This window comes from Grampus griseus (assembly GCF_964374135.1).
Source record: "Grampus griseus genome assembly, chromosome: 9".
Lineage (NCBI taxonomy): Eukaryota > Metazoa > Chordata > Mammalia > Artiodactyla > Delphinidae > Grampus > Grampus griseus.
Genome location: NC_139003.1, coordinates 20588535 through 20612498, shown reverse-complemented (window position 1 = coordinate 20612498; position 23964 = coordinate 20588535). Strand labels below are relative to the sequence as shown.

Below are 23964 nucleotides of genomic sequence, written 5' to 3'. Positions count from 1 at the left end.
AAGCCCAGTTCCCTTTCAGGGTCCCTGTCCCTGTCCTGTGTCCCTGTGGGGACTGCAGCTCTTTTGGCCCCCCGCCCTCTGGGCTCCCAGCTACCCCAATAGGACTAGGCTCCCCTGCACTGCTGTGGCCCAGCTCATGCAGGCAGCCCCTGCCTGCCTGCCTCCGTGGCTCTCCTGGAGCTTTCCCTCTACCTCCAGGGATGTGTTGCCCTAGGAGACGGAGGAGAGGAGGGAACAGCCACCAGACGACGGTACTCGCCGAGCCTGGTGGAGCTCGGCTCTTCAATATTTATAAGCGTCAGCTCTAATGGAGGGAGAGGAGGAGACATTAGCAGCGATTTTCTTCTGTGTCTTGGGATTTTTTTTTTCCCCTGAAAATGCGGGGGAACAAGAAGAAAAAAGGAACAGCAAAAGCAGTTTATACCACTTAGCTATGGGCAAGCGAGAAGGTGAGGTACCATCAGATGGCCAAGAGGAACCGGGCGGGAGGACCTCAGATGTTCACACTAGGGCTTTGCTGCAACCCCCGCCTGCCACTGCCTCTCAGGCTACTGCAGGGGGTAGGTGATTGAGCAGAAAGGGCAAGGGGGGGCATTGTTGGGGCCAACGCAGGGAACCGGAAGCTCTGCTACCTGACCTGCTCCCACTCTTGACCTTGGGCAAGGTCTCGGCTTCTCCCAGATGTGAGGGCCTGACTGTATATGGGTGGGCAGGGAACCAGTTCTCTGAGCTCTGGGGTGACTGCTCTTTTTCTCTGATGTGCCTCAGTGACCTTCCTCTGTGCTGTTTGCCACTCATCCACCCTCCAAGGTGCAACTCAAATCTCAGCTCCCCTCTGCCATCTGCTCCATCCACAGAGCTATGGCAAGTATACTTTTCCTGCTCATTTACCAATTAGTCATGAACTGTCTTGTAGCATTTCTTTCTGCCATCATCAAAGTGTGGTTAAGTCACCTGTTTTACTCTCTTTTATGGTCTATTTAGTTGTACTGTAAGCTCTGAAGGGCAAAGGCCAGGCCTTCTATGGTCTTGGATTCTGCGCTATGACCAGAGCCGTGAACACCATCTATTTTGTGTGACGGCACAGCAGATGCTGACTCTGCCTGTGGCGTGGTCTACTCATAGGGACTCTCATTCCAGCCAGGAGGGGAGGTGGGTGCGGGCAAACTTCCTCCCCACCAGTGGAACTGACGACCACCGGAAGTAGAGTGGGAGCAAGGTGGCCTTTCGTGGCTGTCTCTGAGGTCACAGCCTTTGTTAGGAGCATGTCCAGGGCTGGCAGCACATGCAGGACCGGCCTGAATGAGCCCGTATACGTGCTCCTCTTATATCTGGTCCTGCATTCGCACACTTCCCAGGGACAAAACCCAGGGGTGCTGCCTCTCCCCACATGTTCCCCTGCTTTCACATATCCGTGATTGGAAAGGTGGCTTCGTTCTGTATCTCCCTTCCGTCTCCGCCCTGCTCTGTGCAGGCTCTCATCTTGGTCCCGGAAGGCAGGGCTAGCCTCTCAATGAAACTGTGAGGAAGGAGATTCCAGTCTATATAGTAATTATGTTTAAAAAATAAAGAAGAAGAAATTGTCAGGCAAGTCCAAGGTTTCCAGGAGCACAGTGCGAACGAGTAAGGAAGAGCCACTGAAGCAGCAGGGGACGTCCTGGCCTGAGCCGTGGACGCATGGCTTCCACGCGTCACCAGCCAAGTCCAGGTTGATCCCTGGGTACCAGCAGAGGGCTCAGAATCTGGAACCCGGCTGGAGCGCGCTGGGCAGATGGATTGCTTTATTATAGAGCGGCTCTCTCCTCCTTGCATTCCCTCTCTCTTGCCTTATTTATCTCTCTTTTCCCATGGCCCTGTCATTCTTTCCTTTGAAAAAATACCTACCCTCTGCCCCCCCCCCAAAAACCCCACAAAACCCCTGCTTCTGGAGCTTTGACATGTAGCTAGAGACCCTTTAGATACTCATGCTGTTGTTTACTGAGTTTAAGTCTGTGTTCCCTGCAAACATCCAACTGAATAATTGCATCACAGAGTTCGCATGGGCTGTCTCTGGGAAGGGAAGACATGGACAGAAATGGCGGCTACCCCTGGGGGAGGGAACTAATGCCCGGGGAACATGGGAAGGATGGAGGCTTTTTTGTGCCTCTTGAATTGTACAAGTCTTGTACAAATGTACAAGTCTTGCCTGTTAACAACAACGATAATTAATAACCAGTTACATCACCCCCGAAGTGTGGCATAGATCAGGGCTAAGAGGGAGATGTCGTCCCATCTTAGCAGGAAGGCTGGGCATGGGGGTCTCCTCTTGGGTCATCCCTGGCTCCATCCTGGCCCAAAGTCATCTCATTCCAGTGGGCCTACCAGACTTATATGAGGTAGTTATTTTTCTGCCTTAGTTGTATATTCAGAGGTTCTGTTTTCCCTTTACTGAGAAAGCCTCTGAGTGCAAGCAAGCAACATTCCATTTGTGAAAACATGAAAACCAACAGCAGTAATACAACCACCCCAAATTATCTGAGAAGGTTTCTGTTAGAAAACAAATAATATCTTCATGACTTTGGGGATGTACAAAATTTTCTTAGTACAGAGAAATACTAATCATGGAAGAGGAGAGTAATACATTGGACAACATTAAAATAAGAACTTTTTCCATCAAAGTCATCATTTAGAGAGTGAACAGGTAACCCATGGATGAGAAGAAGATATTCACAATACAGGCGAACCTCGTTTTATTGTGCCTTGCTTTACTGTACTTTGCAGATACTGTGATTTTTACAAATTGAAGGTTTGTGGCAGCCCTGCCTCAGGCAAGTCTGTCAGCACCATTTTTTCTAACAGCGTTTGCTCACTTTGTGTCTCTGTGTCGCATTTGGGTAATTTTTGCCGTATTTGAGAATTTTTCATTATTATTATATGTGTTATGAAGATCTGTGATCATTAATGTTTGGTGTTACTATTGCAAAAAGATTACAACTTGCTGAAGGCTCAGGTGATGGTTAGCATTTTTTAGCAATAAAGTATTTTATTTTATTTATTTATTTATTTTTTTTGTGGTACACGGGCCTCCCAATGCCGTGGCCTCTCCCATTGCGGAGCACAGGCTCTGGACGCGCAGGCTCAGCGGCCATGGCTCATGGGCCCAGCCGCTCCGTGGCATGTGGGATCTTCCCGGACCGGGGCACGAACCCGTGTCCCCTGCACCGGCAGGCGGACCCTCAACCACTGCGCCACCAGGGAAGCCCACAATAAAGTATTTTAAATTAAGGTATTTAGACCTAATCTATTGCATACTTAATAAATGACAGTATAATGTAAACATAACTTTCATATGCCCTGGGAAACCAAACATCCGTGAGACTCACTTTATTGCAGTGGTCTGGAACCAAACCCACAATATCTCCGACATATGCCTGTACATCTGATTAAAAATCTGATTTTTTAAAAGAGGGTGAAAGAGTTAACATGTACTTTACAAAAGAGGATATCCCGATGGTCAGTGATCATACGAAAAGGTCCTCAACGTCATTATTCATCAGACGGATGCAGATTCGAACCACAATGAGACACCGTCATGCACCCACCGGGTAACAGGAAAAGGGTGACAAGACCAAGTCTTGCAGAGATGGTGGAGCAACCTGAATTCTTAGACATTTCTGACAGAAGTATGAATTTGTTCAGTTGCTTTGGAAAACTTTGTGTCTACTTAAAAACCTAAACACATGCCTGCTTTAGGACCCAACAATTACCCTATTAAATATTTATCTGAATGCAATGAAATATATGTGCACAGAAAAGCTGTCCAAGACTGTTCACAGCAACTATGGAACACAATGCAGCAAAAAGAAAGAACCCAGTGATCCCAGGCTGCAGCGTGGCTGAATCTCACAGGTGTTATATTGAGTGAAAGAAGTAAAAAACTAGAATATACACTGTTTGACCTCATAAAACTCATCTGTGGTGATAAAAAGTAGAATAGTAGTTACCTCAGGGGGGTGCAGGAAAGTTAGTATTTACTAGCAAGGGACATGAGGGAACCTTTGGGGGAGATGCATGTGTTCTATATCTTGATCTGGTTGGTACACGTGTAAACATTCACAGCTGTACTCTTGATATATGCATAATTTACTGTACAAAACATAGCTCAATTTTTTAAAGGGGAAGGAAGCTCAGAGGTCAGGTAGAAAAAATGATGAATGTCCATCCAGGCCATGCAGTGGGGTTATTCCAGGAGCAAGCAGGGAGACGGTGGTGGGGTTATTTGGTGAATCGCAGGGCAGTCAGATCTCTGAGCGACCCCAGGATTGCGCCATCAGATCCCACGCTAGAATCCAGGGCGATGGATTGCATGAGTAAGCCTCCGTTCCTGGCTTCGGGAGAGCATTTCCTGGCGTGGCAAGTCCTCTGCAGCTGCTTCCCTCACACACATTTGCTCAGGTTCAAGTGCAGACATTTCCGTGGGTTGTCAGTGTTCCCAGTGAAGCCCCACCTTCCACTCTGAGGCACCTTTCGGTACAGGCCCAAGCTGGACAGCAGGGCCAGCAGGGTTGGTCAGAGATGTGTCTGGAAGGGGCGAGACCCTGAATGGCGTTCTGGGCCAGAGCTATTCAAAGCATAGTCTATGACTGAAGCCTGTCCACAAACTGATGCTCACCCGCGATGATACAGGATGGAAATTGAGAGTAAGTGTTGAGGAACTTCTATAGCTATTAGAGTCCTCTTACGACTACTGAATTTACGATTATAAAATTGGGTCTTGTCAGTTGGACTTTTGTTTTTTCTTTTCATTTTTCTCATTTGTTCTCATCGTGTTTTATAAAAACATGGGACTGCGGTGAAATGAAAATTTTTACAGAGAGAAAGTGGTCTTTCATCTCAGGTAGCTGGAGGAGCATTTTCTTAAATGCTCAGAGGGTGTGTCCTAAAAGAACATATGGAAGAGCCTGAGCAGGGTCTCTGATAAGTCAGGGGCTGTTGCTGCCTGCACTTGGCAATTTTTAGAGACACTGAGCAAAACAGCCTAATTGTAGTTTCCATAGTTACCAGCTACCACTGAGGAGAACATGAGCAGATTTTAAAGGGAAAAGCCAGGCACAGGCGGAAGTCAGGAAGGTGGGGAGGATGCTGGGCCCCAGAGGAATCTGGGCCAGAGGGGGCGGCCACCACTTTACATAGCTGAGGCCTTCAAGTTGTTTTGATCCCAGAGGCAGATGCCCTGGGAACCTAGTGATGGCACACCGCCATTGCAGCTGCCCAGGAAGGACATGAGGCAGGCCGACAAGAGGCCTTCATCACAGCAGCAGGGTGGGTTACCCTTCAGGGGTCCCACTCTCTGGCCCTGTCCCAGTGGCAGGTCCAAAAGAGTCACCCTCTTTTGCCACCATGCAGCCCGCTGTCTATGGACCTCCCCCCAAAGCAAAGTTAGCAGTAGGGAAAGGCGGCAGGAAGGGTCCTGTATCAGCCCCACCGGCCTTCGTGCTCAAGCTTGGGTCTAGGATTTGAGGCCAGCCTCTCTTGCACTGTCATCGATTGGGGTCAGTGCTGTAGCCATCCAGCTGCCTCACGTGTTCAATCATTTGCTCATTCCTTCATTCATGCTTCACTCAACAGACATTTCTAGAGCACTTGCTCGGGGCCAGGCACTGTCCCAGATGCTGGAGATGCAGCAGAGCCCAAGCAGAGAAGGTCCCTGCCTTCACGGAGCTCATATTCTAATGGGAGAGACCGATGATGAAAGCATAAACCACAAGGTGAGGTATTGGTACATTCCGCTGGCCTCGGGGTGGTGCATTGGGCCAGGAGGGGCTGCGGCGATGGCGGAATTTACAGTCTTTAGTATTTGAAAGGATGTGAAGGGCCAAAACACAGGCGCCGAAAGAAGACTCGGCTTGGCAATGTGATTCGTGGGGTCTGTAGGGAGTGCCACATGAGCCGGGGCTCAGTAAATGCTTGTCAACTGAATCTGTGGAGCCTCAGAAATCAGTGCTTTGTAAGTCCCTCTTGGCCCACATCTGCATGACCGTGAACCCTAGAGAGGCCCTTCATACCCACTGGGTTTCAGGCAGGACTCAGGTTTCCAACAAGCTCTGGAAATTCTGCCCAAGAGCCCACCTGGGCCACCAGTCACCAGAGGGCGCTGCTGCTGCTCCTTGGCAAAGAGAAGGCCTGATGTTGTTTTAGGAAAATATTTGAATTATGTGAAATACGAAGCAGTCCCGCCTCAGAATTATAGGCTCGTAAGTCATGCTGGGGAGAAAAAGGGCCAGGGGGACGGGGAGATGTGGGATGTGAGTTTATGATCTCTCCAGAAGCCCTTGATGGAATTACAGCGTCGTAACTCACTGGGGCCCACTCTTTCCTCCACCTGGGTTCAGCTCCTCCTCTGGGGCCCCCTGGGGAAGATTGATCAGGGTGCCAACGATGAGAGACTTGCTTGGTAGAGGCCTCAGGCAGGCCCCTCTAGGCTGTCTGGGGAGTGTGAGGGGAGGTGGCCATCATGACTGTTTATGCGTTGGGTGCTGGCAGCTGGCCTCAGTTTTAGCAACTCCGTGGGGCTGTATCCACGTGAGTTCCAAAGGACTGAGACTGAAGAGGCCAGCATGAGCTGCAGGACCCGTTGGAAAGGGCTCTGTGGGCTTCCATGGGGAGGCGGCCACCTTCTGCAAGGTCCCATGGACCCACACAGCAAGGACGCTGCATCTCTCTTTGGATGAGGTAGCGTGTCATGAGGATGCCCTGCCGCCTCTCCCTCGTCTGGGCCATGTCTCCAGTTGACCCTTTAACAAAATGGCCACCACCAGCCTCTCATCAGGGAACGAATACACAGCAGGGCCACAGAAGAGCTCACAGAGTGAGAGCGGACCGTGTGCTGAGGCAGCTGGCACTGACCTTCCTCCAGCTGGGGAGATATGCCCATGGGAGGAGGAGGGAGTGGCTGACAATATGCCTATCATCCCCTGCCTCTGGCTGTGGCCTCTGTCATGTCCAGGGTTTTAAAAAGGGCCATGGAAAGTGTGTTTCCAATGGAAAGTCAGTGACCCACTGTTAAAAATAGCTTTCAGAAACCCTAAAGACTCCACCAAAAAACTATTAGAAATAATGAATGAGGGCTTCCCTGGTGGCACAGTGGTTAAGAATCCGCCTGCCAATGCAGGGGACATGGGTTTGATCCCTGGTGTGGGAAGATCCCACATGCCATGGAGCAACTAAGCCCGTGCGCCACAACTACTGAGCCTGCGCTCTAGAGCCCACGAGCCACAACTACTGAGGCCTGCGTGCCTAGAGCCCATGCTCTGCAACAAGAGCAGCCACGGCAATGAGAAGAGAAGCCCGCACACCACAACGAAGAGTAGCCCCTGCTCACTGCGACTAAAGAAAGCCCTCACACAGCAATGAAGACCCCAAAATAAATAAATTTAAAAAAAAGAAATAATGAATACCGCAAAGTTGCAGAACACCAATCAATATACAAAAATCTGTTGCATTTCTGTATGCTAACAATGAGCTAACAAAAAGAGAAACTGAGAAGACAATCCCATTTACAATCACAATAAAAAGAATTAAATACCTAGGAATGAATATAACCAAGGAGGCGAAAGACCTGTACACTGAAAACTATATGACATTGTTGAAAGAAATTGGAGAAGACACAAATAAATGGAAAGATACTCCGTGCTCATGGATTGGAAGAATTAGCATTGTCAAAATGTCCATATTACCTAAAGCAATCTACAGATCCAGTGTGATCCCTATCAAAATCTCAAGGACATTTTTCACAGAAATAGAATAAAACATTCTCAAATGTATACAGAACCATGTAAGGCCTCAAATAGCAAAAGCAGTCCTGAGGAAAAAAGAATAAAGCTGGAGGCATCACATTGCCTGACTTCAGGCTATTTAATAAAGCCATAGTAATCAAAACAGCATGGTATTGGCAGAAAAATAGGTGCATAGATCAATGGAACAGAATTGAGAGCCCATAAATAAACCCATGCATATATGGACAATTAATTTATGACAAAGGAGCAAAGAATGTACAACAGAGAAAAATAGTCTCTTCAATAAACGGCGCTGGGAAAACTGGACAGCTGCATACAAAAAAATGAAACTAGACCACTATCTCCTATCGTACAGAAAAATTAACATAAAATGGATCAAAGACTAGAATGTAAGACATGGAACCATAAAACTTCTAGAAAAAAACATAGGCAGTATGCTCTTTGACATTGTTCTTAGCAGTATCTTTCTAGATATGTCTCCTCAGGCAATGGAAACCAAACAAATACTGTATGTTATCACTTATAAGTGGAATCTAAAAAATGATACCAATGAATGTATATGCAAAACAGAAACAGACTCACAGGTATAGAAAACAAACTAGTGGTTATCAAAGGGAAGAGGGAATGGGAGGGGCAAATTGAGGATATGGGATTAAGAGATATAAACTACTATGTATAAAATAGAAAAGCTACAAGGATATATTGTGTAGCACAGGGAATTTTAGCCATTATCTTGTAATAACTTTTAATAGAGTGTAAGCTGTAAAAATACTGACTCACTACGCTGTACACCTGAAACTAAGTAGTAATGTAAATCAACTACAATTCAAAAAACCCAGTAAAAAAACAACAACAAAGTAAATGAACAAACCAAACCAAACAGTAACAAACAGCTACAGAAAACAGAGTAGTGGCTACCAGAGGGGAAGGGGCAGGAGGGAGGATAACAGAAGGAAACTGAATTTTTGGTGGTGAGCACATTGTAGGGTATACAGAAGTAGAAATATAATGCTGTACACGTGAAACATATAGAAGGTTTTAAATCAATGTTACCTCAATTAAAAAAAATAGCTACCTTTCTTGAGGTACTTACATGTCAGACATCGTGTACATAATCACATCTTCTCGCAGATTCTCACAATTTTCTCACAAATTATTTCCATTTCCCCGATGAGGGGAGCAAGGCATAGAGATGTAAATCAGTTTGTCTAAGCCACACACAGACAGCTAAGTACGGTGTTGAAGATTAGAACCCAGATCCCTCTGTCACTCTTGGGCATCCCACCAGGGAGCCTGCCAGCATCTCATCCCTGTGAATGTCAGTCCCTAAATCTTTCGGCTGAATTCCCATTCAATTTCTATTCCTCTCTGCCTGCTTTAGTTCACAGTTGCAGTCCAGTGCCTATCCTTTCTCATTTTCTCTGCAATGTCTTTTGCATTTACAATGCTCTGGTGATAACCCACTATTGAGAGAGAGGGAGAGAGAAGCTCTTTGTTTAGAGTTTGTGGTAATATAGCACAATCAAGAGCATAAGCTTTAGAGTCAGAGAAACCTAGGTTCCCGTTCCAGCTCCATCACCTCTATCATTTGCCATTTGTGGGACTGGAGTTGTTATTGCTTTGAGCCTCAATGTACTCATCCATAAAATGGGTGTAGTAGTGACAACTACTGCATAAGGCTGGATCCTGAGAATTGAATGATGTAATGTATGTAAGTGATACATCAACTCACTATATAAAATCATCTCTCTGAGAAAGTTCTTTGTGGCCTGGGAGCTGGTGACCCTCTGTCACAGGGCATTAAATCAGGGTTACAGTCTTACCCTACACTTGTATTCTCTTCTTCATCTCCTCCCACTATCTTGTCAACCCTAAGGGACCTAATTTTTTAAAATTGATGGGATGCAAAAGACTAAGGTCATTTAGAAAACCTTGTCTTCAGGATCAGTTTGGTTTCATTACCTGATATCCTCTTTGGGTACCTGATCTTGCGGCCCAGTGCTTTCGAGAAAACAGCAGGCATTTATCTTATTACTATGTGTCCAGCATTGAGTTCAGAATAAAAGAAATGTTAAGACCCGGTCTATTACTGAGTTGAGGAGACAGGACATAAAAAAGAGGTGAAATTATTAAGGAATAAAATTATCATGTACATATCAGCACTGATTCTGTTAAAGTGCTGAGTGGTGTATGAACAGGCAATTAGAGGCTATAGCCATCCAGGATAAGATGCTAATTGTGTGGTGCAGGAAGGAAAGGCACAGGTGCCCGGGGAGGTTGAGTAGTAACCAGTCCCTCTGAGAAGTCACCTGTGAACGTGATGAGTCACAGAGCCAGTGGGCGCATCCAGCCCTCACCAACATCCAGCTTTTGGTGTCGCTTGATGTCCTTGTCTCACATAATGTCAGTCACAGCTTTCAAGGTGGAATAAAAACTTGGTTTGATGGTGAATAATGGAAAGGAGGATGGCGATGGCAGTAATGGAAAGGTGAAGAGGTAGAAGACGACTGAGGGCTCTTTCCAAGAAAAGACTTTGTGAAATGACCTTGATCTCACTCGTACAGAATTATTAAGGGCTTTAAAGGATTACATATTGCACTGCAGACCTCCCTCGCGCCCTACCTCATACCCTCTTGACCCACATTTCAACCCCAGCTGTTGCCATAGCAACCAGGTGGCATGCATGTAGCCTGACAGCATCTGTTTTCGGGACAGACCGTGCATACCCCTCGCCTCTGCCCCAGGGCACGACTGTGCCTGCCACTGGGGTCCCTGGGGGGAGCCACGTAGCCATTGCTGCACACTCGCAAATGTAAAAGTCTGAAGGATTAAGCAGCCACTGGGCAGCCTTCAAGCTCTGGGGGATGGGAGCCAGTGGACACGTTCTGAGGTGCTCTGTTTCTGGAGGGCCCTTTCTAGTGGGTTACCTGCTGCCCACAGTGGAGACCAGCTTGATTAATACACCCTTGAGTTGTCTTGTCTTCACTCCCTTACCCCACTCCTGTTTCTCAGGACCACCTCCCCTAATAAACCCCCTGCTCGTAAGCCCTTGTCTCAGGTTCTGCTTTGGGGGAAAACTCAGGCATTTATCGTTTTCCGTTATCCACTTCTGTACTTTATTGGGAAGCTGTATTCTACACTTGCATTTCAGGATTTGGGCAGAGATTCTTGCACTAACTTTACTCATTCATGTAACTGACACTCTTAGAGTGACTACTATACGCTGGGTACTGTCCCATGAGCTACTAGGTCCAGAGAGATAACATGTGGGGTTTTTGCCTCAGGCGCCTGTCACTCCATACTAAAGCCACCATCCACTAAAGCTTGTAAGATGTCAGGGCCCACTCTAGGTCCTTTGAAAGCCTTACCTCACTTGATCCTCTCAACAACTCTGTGAGGAAGGCATTATTATTCCCATCTTTACAGGTGAGGAGACCAAGATTTGGAGACAGGAATTTGCTCCAGGTGGCAGGGCTGGACAGTGATGGGTGGGGTCTCGCCATGACTCTACACAGAGGACGTGTTCAGGCTACAAAAGGAAGATTGAGGTCACAGCTGTCTGGACAGGTGGGGTGCTCACACAGTTCCGAGTAGGGGGCATATGCCCCCTGTGTTGCCCATGGGAATTCATACAGCTGAAGGCAAATCACAGATGAAGAAGGAATGAGAGGAGTACTGAGGGGTCAGGGGCAGTGCAGGCAGGCCCATGGGGAGGGGCGCCATGAGCCAGTCCTTGTAGTTGACGCACTCCTGGTGGATGGGGCCGAGAACGCATCCCTAGTGACCTGCCAGCCTCCCTTCCCTTACCGCTCTGCTTCCTGTACCCCCCAGGCCCTGCCTTTGCATCACTAGAGTTGGACAGGCTTAACCAGGGGTGGTTGGGGAACTTGGCAGGTGGGAAAACAGCAGCCCAGGTCTGTACTCCAAAGTGGAACAGGGACAAGAAGGGCCCCGCTTCTGTTGGGGGCAAGAGTTTCTCCCCTGCCTGTATTTTAGAGGGATCGTCAGGCCCCTATTAGAATCAGGCAGCAATAGGTGCTGCTGAGAGCAGCCAGCCTGTGTGTGTGGACAGGCCTTTCTAGGCATCACGAGGAGCTGTCATTTACGGTCTCCTCGAGGTGGCTGCCGTCTGGAGTGAGGACCTGGGTAGAGAACATGGTCTGTGCCCCAGTAAGGATGAGTTCTTTGCCTTCCTGAGAAGTTGATCATTACTGGAATTTCTAGAAGACTATAGGCTGGGTTTTAAAACGACCTTGGTTGGATTCGTCCCGGGATGATCCCTGTAGCCTTTCCCGATGCGAGTGCCGCGACCTCCACCTGGGGCTGAACGCTCTCCACCAGGGCAGGCAGGCTGCGAGAAGACCAGGCAGAAAACCTCCCACACAGAGTTGGCGAAAAGTGCTGTCCTCCCCAAGCCTCTTCCTTCTGATTCCTCTCTCCCAATCCTTCCCACGCCCCCCACCCAAGTTCCTTCCTTCCTCTTCTTTATGGATTTGTGCCTTCTTTTTCTGTCTTGCCCTTCTTTCCTAATCTGTCCAAAATCCAGCTCAGGAAAATTAGGAACTTCCACAGAATGATTCACATTGAGTGTAAATGGCCAATAATACCTTTAAAAAAATAAAAGAGGTCAAAAGAATAATTCTCTGTAGGTGAAAGGTGAGACTCCACACATCCAGCTGTCAACTAAGGGGCTAACTATCGGTCAGGTTGAATTTCTTGTACCTTGTAATGCACAGGATAGTCTAGGTTATGCTGCAGTAACAGACAGCCCTCACCCCTCAGGGACTTAAAGCAGCAAAGGGTTATTTTTTACCCGTACTACATAACCATCAGGGTCATCTGGTGGCTCTTCTCTGTGAGGTCGTTGTCCTTACTCTGTGGTCCAGGCTGAGGGAGCCTTGCAGGGGACCTACATCACAGGCGTTCAGATTTCATTGGCCCAAAGCAAGTGGCTTGGCCAGCTCACCTTTATTAGGTGGGAAACTGTAATGCTCATTCAGGGAGGGGAAGTGGGAATTGTTGAACAGTGATACAGTCTACCAGCTGTCCCTACGTGTGGGTCCAACCTCATACACCTGCCTTCAGCTTTAGCAGATACTCCCAGCAGCACCGCAGGCTTGGGGTCAGCATTCAAGGTGGGAGTTTTGTTAAAACAAAAGCAGGGCAGGTTTAGAGAAGGTGATGGTGTGGAAGTGACCTGCTCCTATCTCCATTCACCCTGCTCAGCCAGGAGCAGCTCTACCAATCAGGGAGAGGTTTTGATCACAACACCTGCTCGTTTCACCTGCCAGAGACAGCCACCAGCTACAACTCAAGGAATTATTTTCTTAAAGATAAAACATTCATGGCAGGGGGTGTGTGGCCAAGTATGAAAAATAATGGAGAGCATGTCAGTCAAAGCTGTGAAGCTAATCAAGGGCCCAGCTTTGTGGCTGGTCGCTTTCCCCTAGTCTTCCTGCCCTTGTCCCCTCTTTCATCTGTTCTTGATTTACTGTGATGTACTCTGTGCTGGATACTTGGTAAACTTGGGTAATGTTAGTTCAGCTGAGATATGGGCTCTACCTTCAATAATCTCACAGTCTAATGATCAAAAATATACATATTTCATAAGGTGTTAGATATTTAGTCTTTTGCAGTGATAAATAAGGAATCTGTTATGGACTGAATTACGTCCCTCCAAAATTCATATGTTGAAGCTCTAACCCTCAGTGTGACTGAAGTTGGGAGATGGGACCTTTAAGGAGGTAATTAAGGTTAAATGAGGTCATAAGAGTGGGACTCTGTAATCTGATAGGACTTGTGTCCTTATAAGAAGAGACAGCAGAGATCTTTTTCCAAACACACACACAGAAGAAAGATCATGTGAGGACACAGAAGATGGCTGTTTGCAAGCCAGGAAAAGTGGTCTCACCAGAAACCAACCCTGGCAGCTTGAATTTGGACTTCAAGCCTTCAGAACCGTGAGAAAATAAATGTCTTGTTTAAGCCACACAATCTGATCTGTTATGGCAGCCCAAGTTGACTAATACAGTATCCACTCTAAGTTTGTTACTGAGGCCCAGGCCCAATCCACTCTTTTGTTTGTATAATACCATTTTTATGACTATTAATGGTACTCCATGCATGTGTGACCCTTCATAATACCCCAGGTTTTTTGCACTTTAGTTACAGGAATCTGTCCTCCCCACAGTCTCCTGGATTTCATAGTGCAGTTAGACATGTCTGTAGTTTATGGATAAGGAAACAAAATCACAGAGAAATGATCTGCTCAAGGTCACAGTGACTGTGATAAAATATGAGATCACATAGGTAAAGGGGTCTGAGGACAGGGCAGGAACTGGGTCATGTGTGGAATCCCAATCTGAACTTCCCACCGCAGCCTGCTTCACTATTTAGGAGAAGGAAACACATCTCCTTCCTATTCATGAAGTATACTTTCTGTGTGAGTCTTAACCACCAAAACAAACAAACAAACCAACAAAAAATAACCCACAGAACCTCTGGCTGATGTCAGTCCTTTCGGTTCGTGCTAGACCTTGAGGTCACCAATTCCCAGGAGCCTTGGGTTTGGTGGTTGGGGGGCGGGCAGCAGGAGATCAGTCTATCTTACATCTCCCCACACTCCTCTTTCCTACCTTTCTTCCTTTCTTAATTATCCTTTTTCTGTGTGTTTCTGTCTCTCCTTCCTGATCCTGCTTCCTTTCCGATTCTCTTTTCTCATGGTTTTCACTTTGAATAATAAGAACGTTGGAATTTCATGGCGACATCCAGCCCAGCCTTCTCCATCTGCTGACCTGAGGCTTAGAGAGGAAAGTATCTGCTCAAGGGCAGCCAGTGGAATGAAGAGCAGAGGACACAGTTTTCCTGGGCCCAGCCAGGGACTTACCCTGCACCGTCTGCATCACTTTCCCTTTCCCCTCCCACACCACCTCTAAGCTGTGGAACGGGCCACGATGGACGTGAGCGCGAGCAGATGAGCTGTCTTCTTCCCTTCCCCTTGCCTTTATTGCCACCCTTTCCATTTTCTTCTCCCTATTCTATTTCTACTCCAGAGACAGCACTGGGTTCAGGGTCTCCACCCTCTGTCAAAATTGAGGGAAGAGGACCCATAAAATCATTTACACTTAGGTATAGCTTGCCAAGAAGACTTGAAGCAGGGATGGTAATCCTAGCGTTATCTCCAGAGTGTGTGACTGGAGGATTGTGTTGACAGATTCAGAGGCAGATCCGACTCTGTGCCAAAGTGATGTCCGCTAACGGCATTGACTGGGAGTAAGTTTGCTTTCCCCAGCTTTGCAGGGTTATCGCCTCCTGCGATGCCTGCTTTGTAGCTGAGGACAGAGCCTTAAGTAAAAGGATGTATCTGATCTGGCTGAGTACACATATCATGTAGCTGGAGAGAGAAAGTACTGTTTCTCTACATCAGAGAGGCCACCACCGCCTACTTATGGCCCAGCCTCTCCCCCTCCCCCTCCTAGCCGGACACATAAAGAAAGACCCCAAATCCCAAACTGCGTTTTTATTATTTTTTAATAAACTTTATTCTATGTTACAAATAGGTTTCTTGTTGTTCTGAACTGCAAAATAGGAATGCCTTATATTTACATACACAGGTATACAATTAATTATAACAAAGGTACAGAAGCTTGCCTTTACCAAGTTACAGCTGGGCTCCGATTTAAATAGCATAGGTTTCCTTTTAAAAAACTTTTTCTTAAATCTTTTTTTTTTTTAATCTTACTCAGATACTCTTCTTTAAAATCAAAACCAGAAGACCCTCTTCCTCTAATAGATTTCATCCACATATCTTTGAGGCTCATTGTAACACTGTTGTCTAAAGATATGTTTTGCTTTGTTCTAACAAAGGGTCGGTGTTCAAGGTGGGAGCTTTCTGGAAACAGAAGTGGGGCGGGGCTGGGAGTGGGTGACCCAAGCAGGAATGACCGCCCTACCGCCTTCAGCGCCCTGTCTCTGAGACGCAAAGGCCCCTGCCCGTTCCTTAAACCACCCATTCATCCTTTCCTGTTCCTCTTCCTCTCTCTAGTGTTTGAGACTTAACTCTGGGTCATCTGACCAGGCCAGACTCCTCTCCCCCCACCCCTTGGCTCACTGAGCCATTATCTCTTGTGGTACCCTGGAGTTGTTGGTTGCTATGGTAACTTGGCAGGACCCTGCTGAAGGAGATAGGCTGGTCTCTACAAGCTAAAGTGGGGAGGAGGGCGGCTACCTCCAATTCTTCCCTCCCATCTCAGGGCCTGGGGTTCTTGTTCTTGGTCAGTGCAGCCAACTCATGACTAAGCCAGGACCTCTGGCCTCACGGATGCCAGGCCCAGGCAGGGAGTGATGGGGGGGGGGGGAAGTCATCCACCCTAAAACACAAAGTCATGGTTTCCAAATGGAAACAAGATTCTTTGAGGTAAACTAGCTTTTCTTTTTAAAGAACGGAAGGTCTAACAGGCCAAAACAAGCTGACAGGAACATCGGGGAAGGAGAACACACAGGGACACATACACCTTCTAAGTTGTCCACCTGTATTGCGTTCAGTAGTCCTGTTTGGTAAAGTGGTGTCTCCGTTTCTTAAGTGTCCTTTGCATTGCTCTTTAACCGTATCCTCTGTTTGGAGTTCTACTCTTGTAAGGGAGCCCTTCCAAAATGTGCTTGAGTTGTAAGATCAAAGATACCAACAAAAGAAGTTCTAATTCCAGATAAGGAAACTGGTGGAAGATGAGCTGCACAGACCTATTTGCCGTGGGCACCTGCCTTCTTGGGAGAGGGGTCCCTCCACAACCAATCCCTAACAGGGTCTCCCTGCTGTTTGGGGGAAGCTGTAGGATTCAGCAACACCAGGGGCGGCCCAGAGAGACGTGAAAGAGGGTAGAGTGGAGGGAAGGTGGGGCTCGCCTGATCAAGGTCACCGGGCCTTCCCCACCCTGGCCCAGCTCAGTCTCTGCTAGTACAAACAGAAATCTCTTTTTATTCATAGGGATTTTGTTTCATTCTGATTTAGAGTAGTCACCTGCCTACTCAAGGAATTTAATTGGGACTCTAATGAGTATGTATTACTTTTACAACCAAAGCATCCTTTACATTTTATAAAAGCTGGATACTCCCCCTAATAATAAATAATTTTATTGGGGATCAAAGATTTGTAGTTTAAAAAAGCTCTCTCTTGAATGAACTTTTACTGCAGAGATTCCTTTCCGGGTGGGAGGCGGGGTCATTCAGTTTTCCAGAGGCTCCGGAGCGGAGCGTCAGCCTCTCCTGGGAGCTGCCTCTCCGGCGTCCCCTGTGGCTGTCCCTCAGCCTCCCAGTCTGTAAGATGACTCGTTTGCTATGCCTGTGGGGTCGGCGGCAGAGGCAGGAGGGGCAGGGGTAGCGCGGCGGGGCTCCAGCCAGCCAAGGGAAGCACCAGGAATGTTGGCAGCCACGGAGGCTGCTCCCCCTGGCACGGCCACGCCTGGGGATGTCCTGACCCATTTCTTTAACAACAGGGGGAGCCCCCCTGTCCTCCGGTCTCGTTTCTCCTCATCCCCTTGGAAGTCACAGATAAAGAGTTCTGTGTTCCCCCCGCCCCACCCCAGTATTTGGACTTTACATCCACGCCTGGGCTCCCTCCTTAATCTCAAACCCTTAAAATACACAAACAAAAAATAAACAACTACAGACCCCAAATAAACAGCCAACCTACGGCTTAAAGACAAAGGGAAGGGCTGAGGGATGGGAGAGGGGCTTAGTGGTCTATCCTGAGAGCTGACAGGGAAAGTGAGGGGCTGAGAGAAGGTTCTTGAGGACGTGAACTAGAAGCAAGAGGAAGGGCCAGGAAGGAGGTGGGATCTGCCCGGGGCGGGTCTGCTGGGGGCACAGTGGGGACTCTGGTACCTGGACGCTTTTCATTCATGGGATCGCCTCTCAGACGCCCGCACTGCGGTTCTCATTGGCGGGGCCAGTTCCTGGAAGGGCCGTGGTCCAGGGCCAAAGCTTCTCTCCCTCCACGGCTCTCTGTTTTTGATTAACAGTAATTAACCGTAGCCTTCACTGCGTTCGTTAAGTATTTGACTTCGCACCCTGTGAGGCCAAAGGAAGTGCCCCTTTGTCCTAAGAGCTGAGACGGATGGGATAAGGAGCTTTCCCTTTTAGGTGAGAGCGAGGGGTTGCTTAGGGCTCTGGAAACATCAGCAGGACTTGCCTTGTGGAATGGAGGCCATCTGGGAAATCACTGCCGTGGCTCCTCTGATGGGGGCCCACCGGCCCTGGTGGGCCAGGGAGCCCCGAGAGCGCTCGCGGGCGAGGCAGCTTTGGAGGGCTGGATGGGGCCAGGGCGGTCCCAGGGGGCTGGACTGAGGGCGGAGCTGTCCTCCGGGGGCTGAGCAGCTCCTGAACTTAGTGGCTATGGGGTCTTGGGGCAGAGGCTACGCGTGCGTGCGGGAGGTAGGCAAGGGGGGAGGGGGCACTCGGGAGCTAGGCATGCAAAGGGGACAAGAGCACGAGGATCTGGGGTGAGGGGAGGGGGTGTGGTGCTGGGATAGTACGTCGACACTGCTCCCGGCCTGGGAGGTGAGAGCTGGGCCTGCAGGGCCAAGGTCAGAGACCTCGCTCCCGCCGCTGCTTGGGCACGGTCCAGGACAGTCTGCCTCAAACGTCGGGATTTGTTTAAACTGATTTCTGTCTTTCTAGCATCTCTGGTCTCACTCACTGGCCCACGGGCTCACGAGGGAGGCTCTAGGGCTCTGGGTGTGCACGTCACGGTTGGCCTATGGGACGCTCAGGTTATCCTGGATCCCTGACTTCCAAACCACCCTGAAAGCAGGAGGCAAGAAAAACATGTTTTCCTGAGGAAGTAACCGATACAACAGCCGACTTCACTTAAAGGTACCATTTGCAGTTAACCAAGAAATGCCAGGGTTTCTCCTGCCAAGGAAGGACAGAGAATGGCAAAGCCCAGACTTGGGGGAGACTTGTGCTCCCGGGAGAGATGACCAGCCTGCAGTTAACTTTCCCAGCCTCTCTCCCCCATTCTTTTAGATTCAGGACGTCGTAAAGTTCTTCCTCCCCCTCGCCATTCCCGGCGCCATCCCATCTCACTTCAACATTCAGACTCCTTACCTCACCTAGGTCAGTTATTTCGACTGTGTGATCTCCTGGTACCATTTTGGACCCTGGTGGTTTCAAGGGGTTGAAAGAGTGAAAGAGATGGGATGAAAGGGAGGTGAGGAGACATGGCCTTTTCTCCCCTGCTCTCTGCCCACAACTCAAGGAGTCAGATAAAGGTCCCACCTTCAACAGAACTGTGACCCTGAACATTAACTGTGACACGGGGCGGGGCCTTGAAGAGACTTCCCTTCCAGAGGACCCAGTCTGCCCAAGGCCCTTCTCTGGCACATACTGGCCAGCATGGGGTCTCTGGCCTGCCAGGAGGAGGTTGGGCATTCCAAGGGGGAGGTGTGGAAAGAAGATCTGGGGGGAAGAGAGGCTTTTTGACAACGCTGCCTTGTCTTTACTTTGAAACGTATCACACGTGCGCCAAGAATCCAAACGAAAGAAATGGAAAACAAACAGTAAAAGGAAAAAGAGCTCTTATGGGGAAGATGGGTTGTGACGCTGCGAAATTCGATCCTATTTCTCCATCCCCCCAGCAGGTCACAGAGACTTTGGGCAAACAGAGCGCCAGAAACAACCCACCCCACAACCCACCCCACCAATTAAAACAGAACCCGCCCCAAACCCCTCCCCCAGGAGAGACGCGGAGGGCGTGGAAACTTGTCCGCCCGCCTCCCCTCTTTCTTCCTGACGTTTCTCCCGAGGTGACTGAAGTTTCTCTTACAACAAAGACATGGGGAAAAAAATTTGTACCGACAACGAAACAATAATAATAATCCGGTAAAAAAAAAGAAAAGCTTCAGCAGAACCATAACAGTCTTTTTCCTACTTGTTCATTTTTTTTCTCTAACTGTGCAAAACTTAAAAAATAATTCAAAACACACTCATACACACATACTTACACTCAGCTTCCATTCAGCACATCTGTGTTAAATATGTTTGTGTCTTCCTTCTCCCCAACCCCTTCACATGTGCAAAAATATTTTAGCGGCCCAGGTGCCTCCTCAGCCCTCCTCCGGCTTGCTTCCTTCCTGGCCTGCCAGGGCTTGTGGCTTCTGGGGAGGAAATCAAATGATCAAGGGTAGAAATTCCATGCTTCTTCACCTGCCACTTCATTTGCCAAAACCTTTGGTTATGCTTTTCCCCCCTGACATGCATGTTTTTTCATTCTCCTCTTCCCGTCCGTTAGGTTACTTGTATTTTGCCCATCATTCGTCCTGCTCGACGCCACATCGTGCCCTGCTCTGCGTCACCACGGCCCGGCCTCCAGTCCTGTCCAGGATCCCCTTGGCCACTGACCACCCTGATTTCCTACGGAGAGGTGACCTCGCCCCTCTGCACTCAGCACAGAAAACAAGCGTTGAAATGTCCCAAAGCTGCAGAATGAATGGTGAGCAAGGGCGGGAAGGAAGGCGCCTCAGATCCCCCTGATGGGACGAGAAAGCCTTCTGAGCTCTCTGCCTACTCCTGGGGCAGACACACACACGCGCGCATGTGCACATGAGATCACACACACACACGTACTCATATCCAAAGGGGCTAGCATTCTTTAAGCACAGGGTGCTCCACAGATGTTGCTGGAAATGGTGTGGTTCCTTCCTCTTTCCACGTGGGGCCCCTGTGGAGTGGATGGCAGGGGAGGATGTCTGATGCTCGGGGAGTGAAGACGGGACTGTGGAACCTTGTCCCCAACCCCACCTGAGATGCTGCCGCTGCTTGCCTCCCGGAGTGGTGCACAAACTCCACACCAGGGCTGCCGGGCGAGTCTACGGCGGAGACTGGACCACAGATGGAGACGGTGTCTAAGGTCCCTTCAAGGTTATAGGTTTCCACGATCCTCCGTCAGACAGTCTCTCACTATAGCCCCTGCTCACCTAGGACTCATGTCTGAGCACACATTCGTCTGGCTGGCTAGAATGACGTACCCGTGGATGGAAGGACAGACGGAGGAGCAGACGCCAGAGCCAAGGTCAGCTGTGCGTCCCTCCTCCCTTTTCCAGCCAGGTCCTTCCTCCTGATTCTTCACTGCTTCCCGAACACGGCGAACCCGGGACTGAGCCGCGCTGGCGTTTTGGCTCGTCTCTGCGAGGCTGTGCTTGAGCGTGTTCCTTTCCATGACGACTGCTAAAGAGCTGAGGGAGGGGAGTGGCTAAAGAGACAGCTGGATGTTGATGAAATAATTCCCAAGGAGGTCTGAACAGTCCAGAGTCATCTGCGTCTGCAACGGCACCAGGTTCTGCAGGGAGCCAGGGGCGAGGCTGTCTGCCCCAACTTTCTACAGAGTTCTCAGGAAGGATAGTGGGGATGGGAGCCACCGAGAGAGCTGGAGGTAGAATCTCCCAGGTGCACTCGGCATTTTACCTTGACCCCTGATGAGCGATGACCAAGGAGGATGGAGGTGTGTCCTCCAGACGGCACTCGGGGATCTGCAAGGGATCAGACCCATGACTGTGGTGGTGATTCGCTAGCACGTGGTGGCAAACGGAAAACAGCCAGTTCTGCTTCCAGGGTGGATGCAGCTCTCTCTCTTCTTCTCTCCCTCTACGTGTTACGTTCCTGCCGCTGTGAGCCAGATTGGGAGGTTGGGAGGATCTCCACAGTGGGCTGTAACTGCTCTTCTTTCTCCTGTCTGGTTTTCCACAGGCCGGGAGGAGACTGGGCAGGCAGGGCCCTATGGGCACTTGGAAAGGCTCCAAGAAGATTGGAAGGGAACCAAAAGGCCTCTGGATGCCAACCCAACAAGTGGGAGACAGCCTGCGAGGCACCCCACGACGCGTCACGCTCCCCACTCCAGCCACATGCAGGAGGTGCAGCCTTTCTTCTCACAGTTGCAGAGGGACCATTGCCACTGACAGACCCCCTGGAGATGGAAACCTGGGCCAGGAGACGTCTTCCCAGTGAAGGTAATACAGAGCTCACTGCCTCGTCCGCAGGCCAGCGTTCGGCTCAAGGCGGGGCTATCAAAACGTGGAAGGTGAAGTAGCAGTACAGAAACATCCTTCATCCTCATCCATATTTGGGCCCTGCCACTGATGCATGGGGTCAGCGGGGAAGGAGGGCCCCCTCTGACGTCTTCTGGTCACCAGGTCCCTCACGGCGGGGGGGCATCCTGGACTAACTGAGGGTCGGTGGCTTGGCTCAATCATGTTGGTAGAGCAACTGCAAGAGAGGGGATCCAGGAAGGAGAGGGAGACAGAAACAGGCAGAGAGAGAGAGAGATAGCGCTGCTCGGGGGAGGCTGCTGACGCCAGTCGGAACTTGCACTTGGTAAAGATGATAATCTAGACTGAGGCACGGCTTGGTGTGTCCCTCCCTCCAGGGGGTGCCTGGAAGGACGGTTCTCAGCTGTCTAAGCTCATGAGGGTTATGACTTGTTCTAGTTTGTAGGCCAGTTTCTGCTTCCCACACTGGTCATCGTGGTCCAGAGGTCCAAGGATCTGTTGAAAAGCCAAGAACGGGGCGGTCACTAGTTTGCGTGTGTGTGTCTGTGTTCTTAGGGTACAGCAGACAGGGCGTGGTCAGAGGGTCTGGGAGGATGTGTGCAGGTGAAGCGGCCCACACGAGGTGGCAGGGGAGCCACACAGCCTGGGTGACGGTGTGGGGAGGCGCGGGGCAGCCCTCGGGCATAGGGGACAAACGTGTGGGCACCCAGGTGTCAGTGAGCGCAGGATGCCAGCGCACGCACCAGCACGTCTGAACACGTGTACATTTCACTGCCCACGGAAGACAGCTGAGAGTGGGCAGACGACACCTGTGCCAGGCTGCTGCAGTTACCTAGAGGTTAGACAGCAAACAGGTCCATGCCCAGTGGAAAGTATGGTGCTGTCTCGGGGTGACTATGATTTCACGATACCAAGACATTCCACCACCACCACCCCCGCGCCGTGAAAAAGGAACGTCTTCCTCGTCCACAGCCCAAGGCCTGAAATTCCACATTTAGCAAGTTATTTGGCTCCCCTTTGCCTGTTAAGAAACCAGTATCCCTCGGAGAGTTATGTCTTAAGCTTTACTGGTCATTGACACCCAACGGACAGTGTCTACACAGCCTTTGCTGAGATGACATGGGTGGCAGAGGACGGTGACAGAGCAATGGTGGACACATGAAGGAATATGTATTCGAAGCTGGGTCAGACTCAGGAGCTGTAGGATTGAACAAGGGCTCTACCAGTTTCTGGCCGGGTGATGTGGGGCAAAACATGTAACCTCTGAGCCCTCATTTCCTCATGTGTACAATGAGATGGGACGTGTGACTCCCTCTCGGGCTGCTCCAGGAGAGGGGATAAAGTCACGTGACACGGGAGCGCCCATCACACAATGCTGGCTCCAGCAGGGGCACGTGACAGCAGGGCTGCTCTCTACGGGTCCTGGGGTCTGAGGGAGCAGCGAGGGGAGAGGAGGCTGAAGGCTTGAAGGGAGGGTCCCAGAGCTTTGGACGTCCTGGCCCAGTTAATAAATTTTTAATTGGGGAGACCAAGCAAGCTGCCAACTTCTTAGCTGGCCGAGGACCACCAGTGACTGGCCCCAACATTTCATAAAAATGGGACGTTTTAATACTAACCGTAGACGAGTGAACTTGCAGACTAAGGGACAGGCCTTTCCAAGATGAGACAGTGGCACTCATATATTGGCCTACTGTACATTGTCCTCACTTGTCACGCAGCCACAGACAGGTGGAAACTGCCCTGGATTAGCACTGGCCCGTAGGCTGGCTTTGGGGTCCCTCCCCTAGAGGACCCACCACTGACTTTCCTTGCACTTGAGGTTCACAGCATTATACTGCTCATGGCCTGTGGACACCAGGCCCTGGGCCCTGCTGGGGCTCCTTCCTTAATCCAGAGTGCCTAGACCCTCCCTCAGGAGTGAGGCTGGGAGGAAGCAGAGAACCCGGGGCCCTGGCTTCGTCTCCTGTTACTACCTTCCACTCACAAGGCAGCTGTGCTGCTGCTCAGACATGGGGAGCCTGGATTCTGAACCTACCTGGTCTATACCGGTATGACCAAGAAAACCATGGGCACCTCTGTGCTGGCCAGAAAGAAGGCAGTGTCTGCAGGGGCAATGACCCCAGATGAAGTTTCCTTACTAGGGAATGCAG

The 23964-nt window shown here is 49.7% G+C and overlaps 1 protein-coding gene across 5 annotated transcripts in view; it reads right to left on the bottom strand.

The window, feature by feature from the left end:
* Positions 1–15529: 15529 nt before the first annotated feature.
* Positions 15530–23964, bottom strand: part of PLXNA4 (plexin A4) — a 607888-nt gene continuing 599453 nt past the window's right edge. For 3 of the 5 annotated variants that reach the window (XM_082661365.1, XM_082661366.1, XM_082661364.1), the window contains one exon: positions 15530–22309. In XM_082661365.1, the coding sequence (XP_082517491.1) occupies positions 22214–22309 (96 nt within the window). In that variant the 3' untranslated portion in view covers positions 15530–22213. The remainder of the gene's footprint in view (positions 22310–23964) is intronic. The other 2 variants (XR_014297154.1, XR_014297155.1) reach the window with 2 other exon arrangements.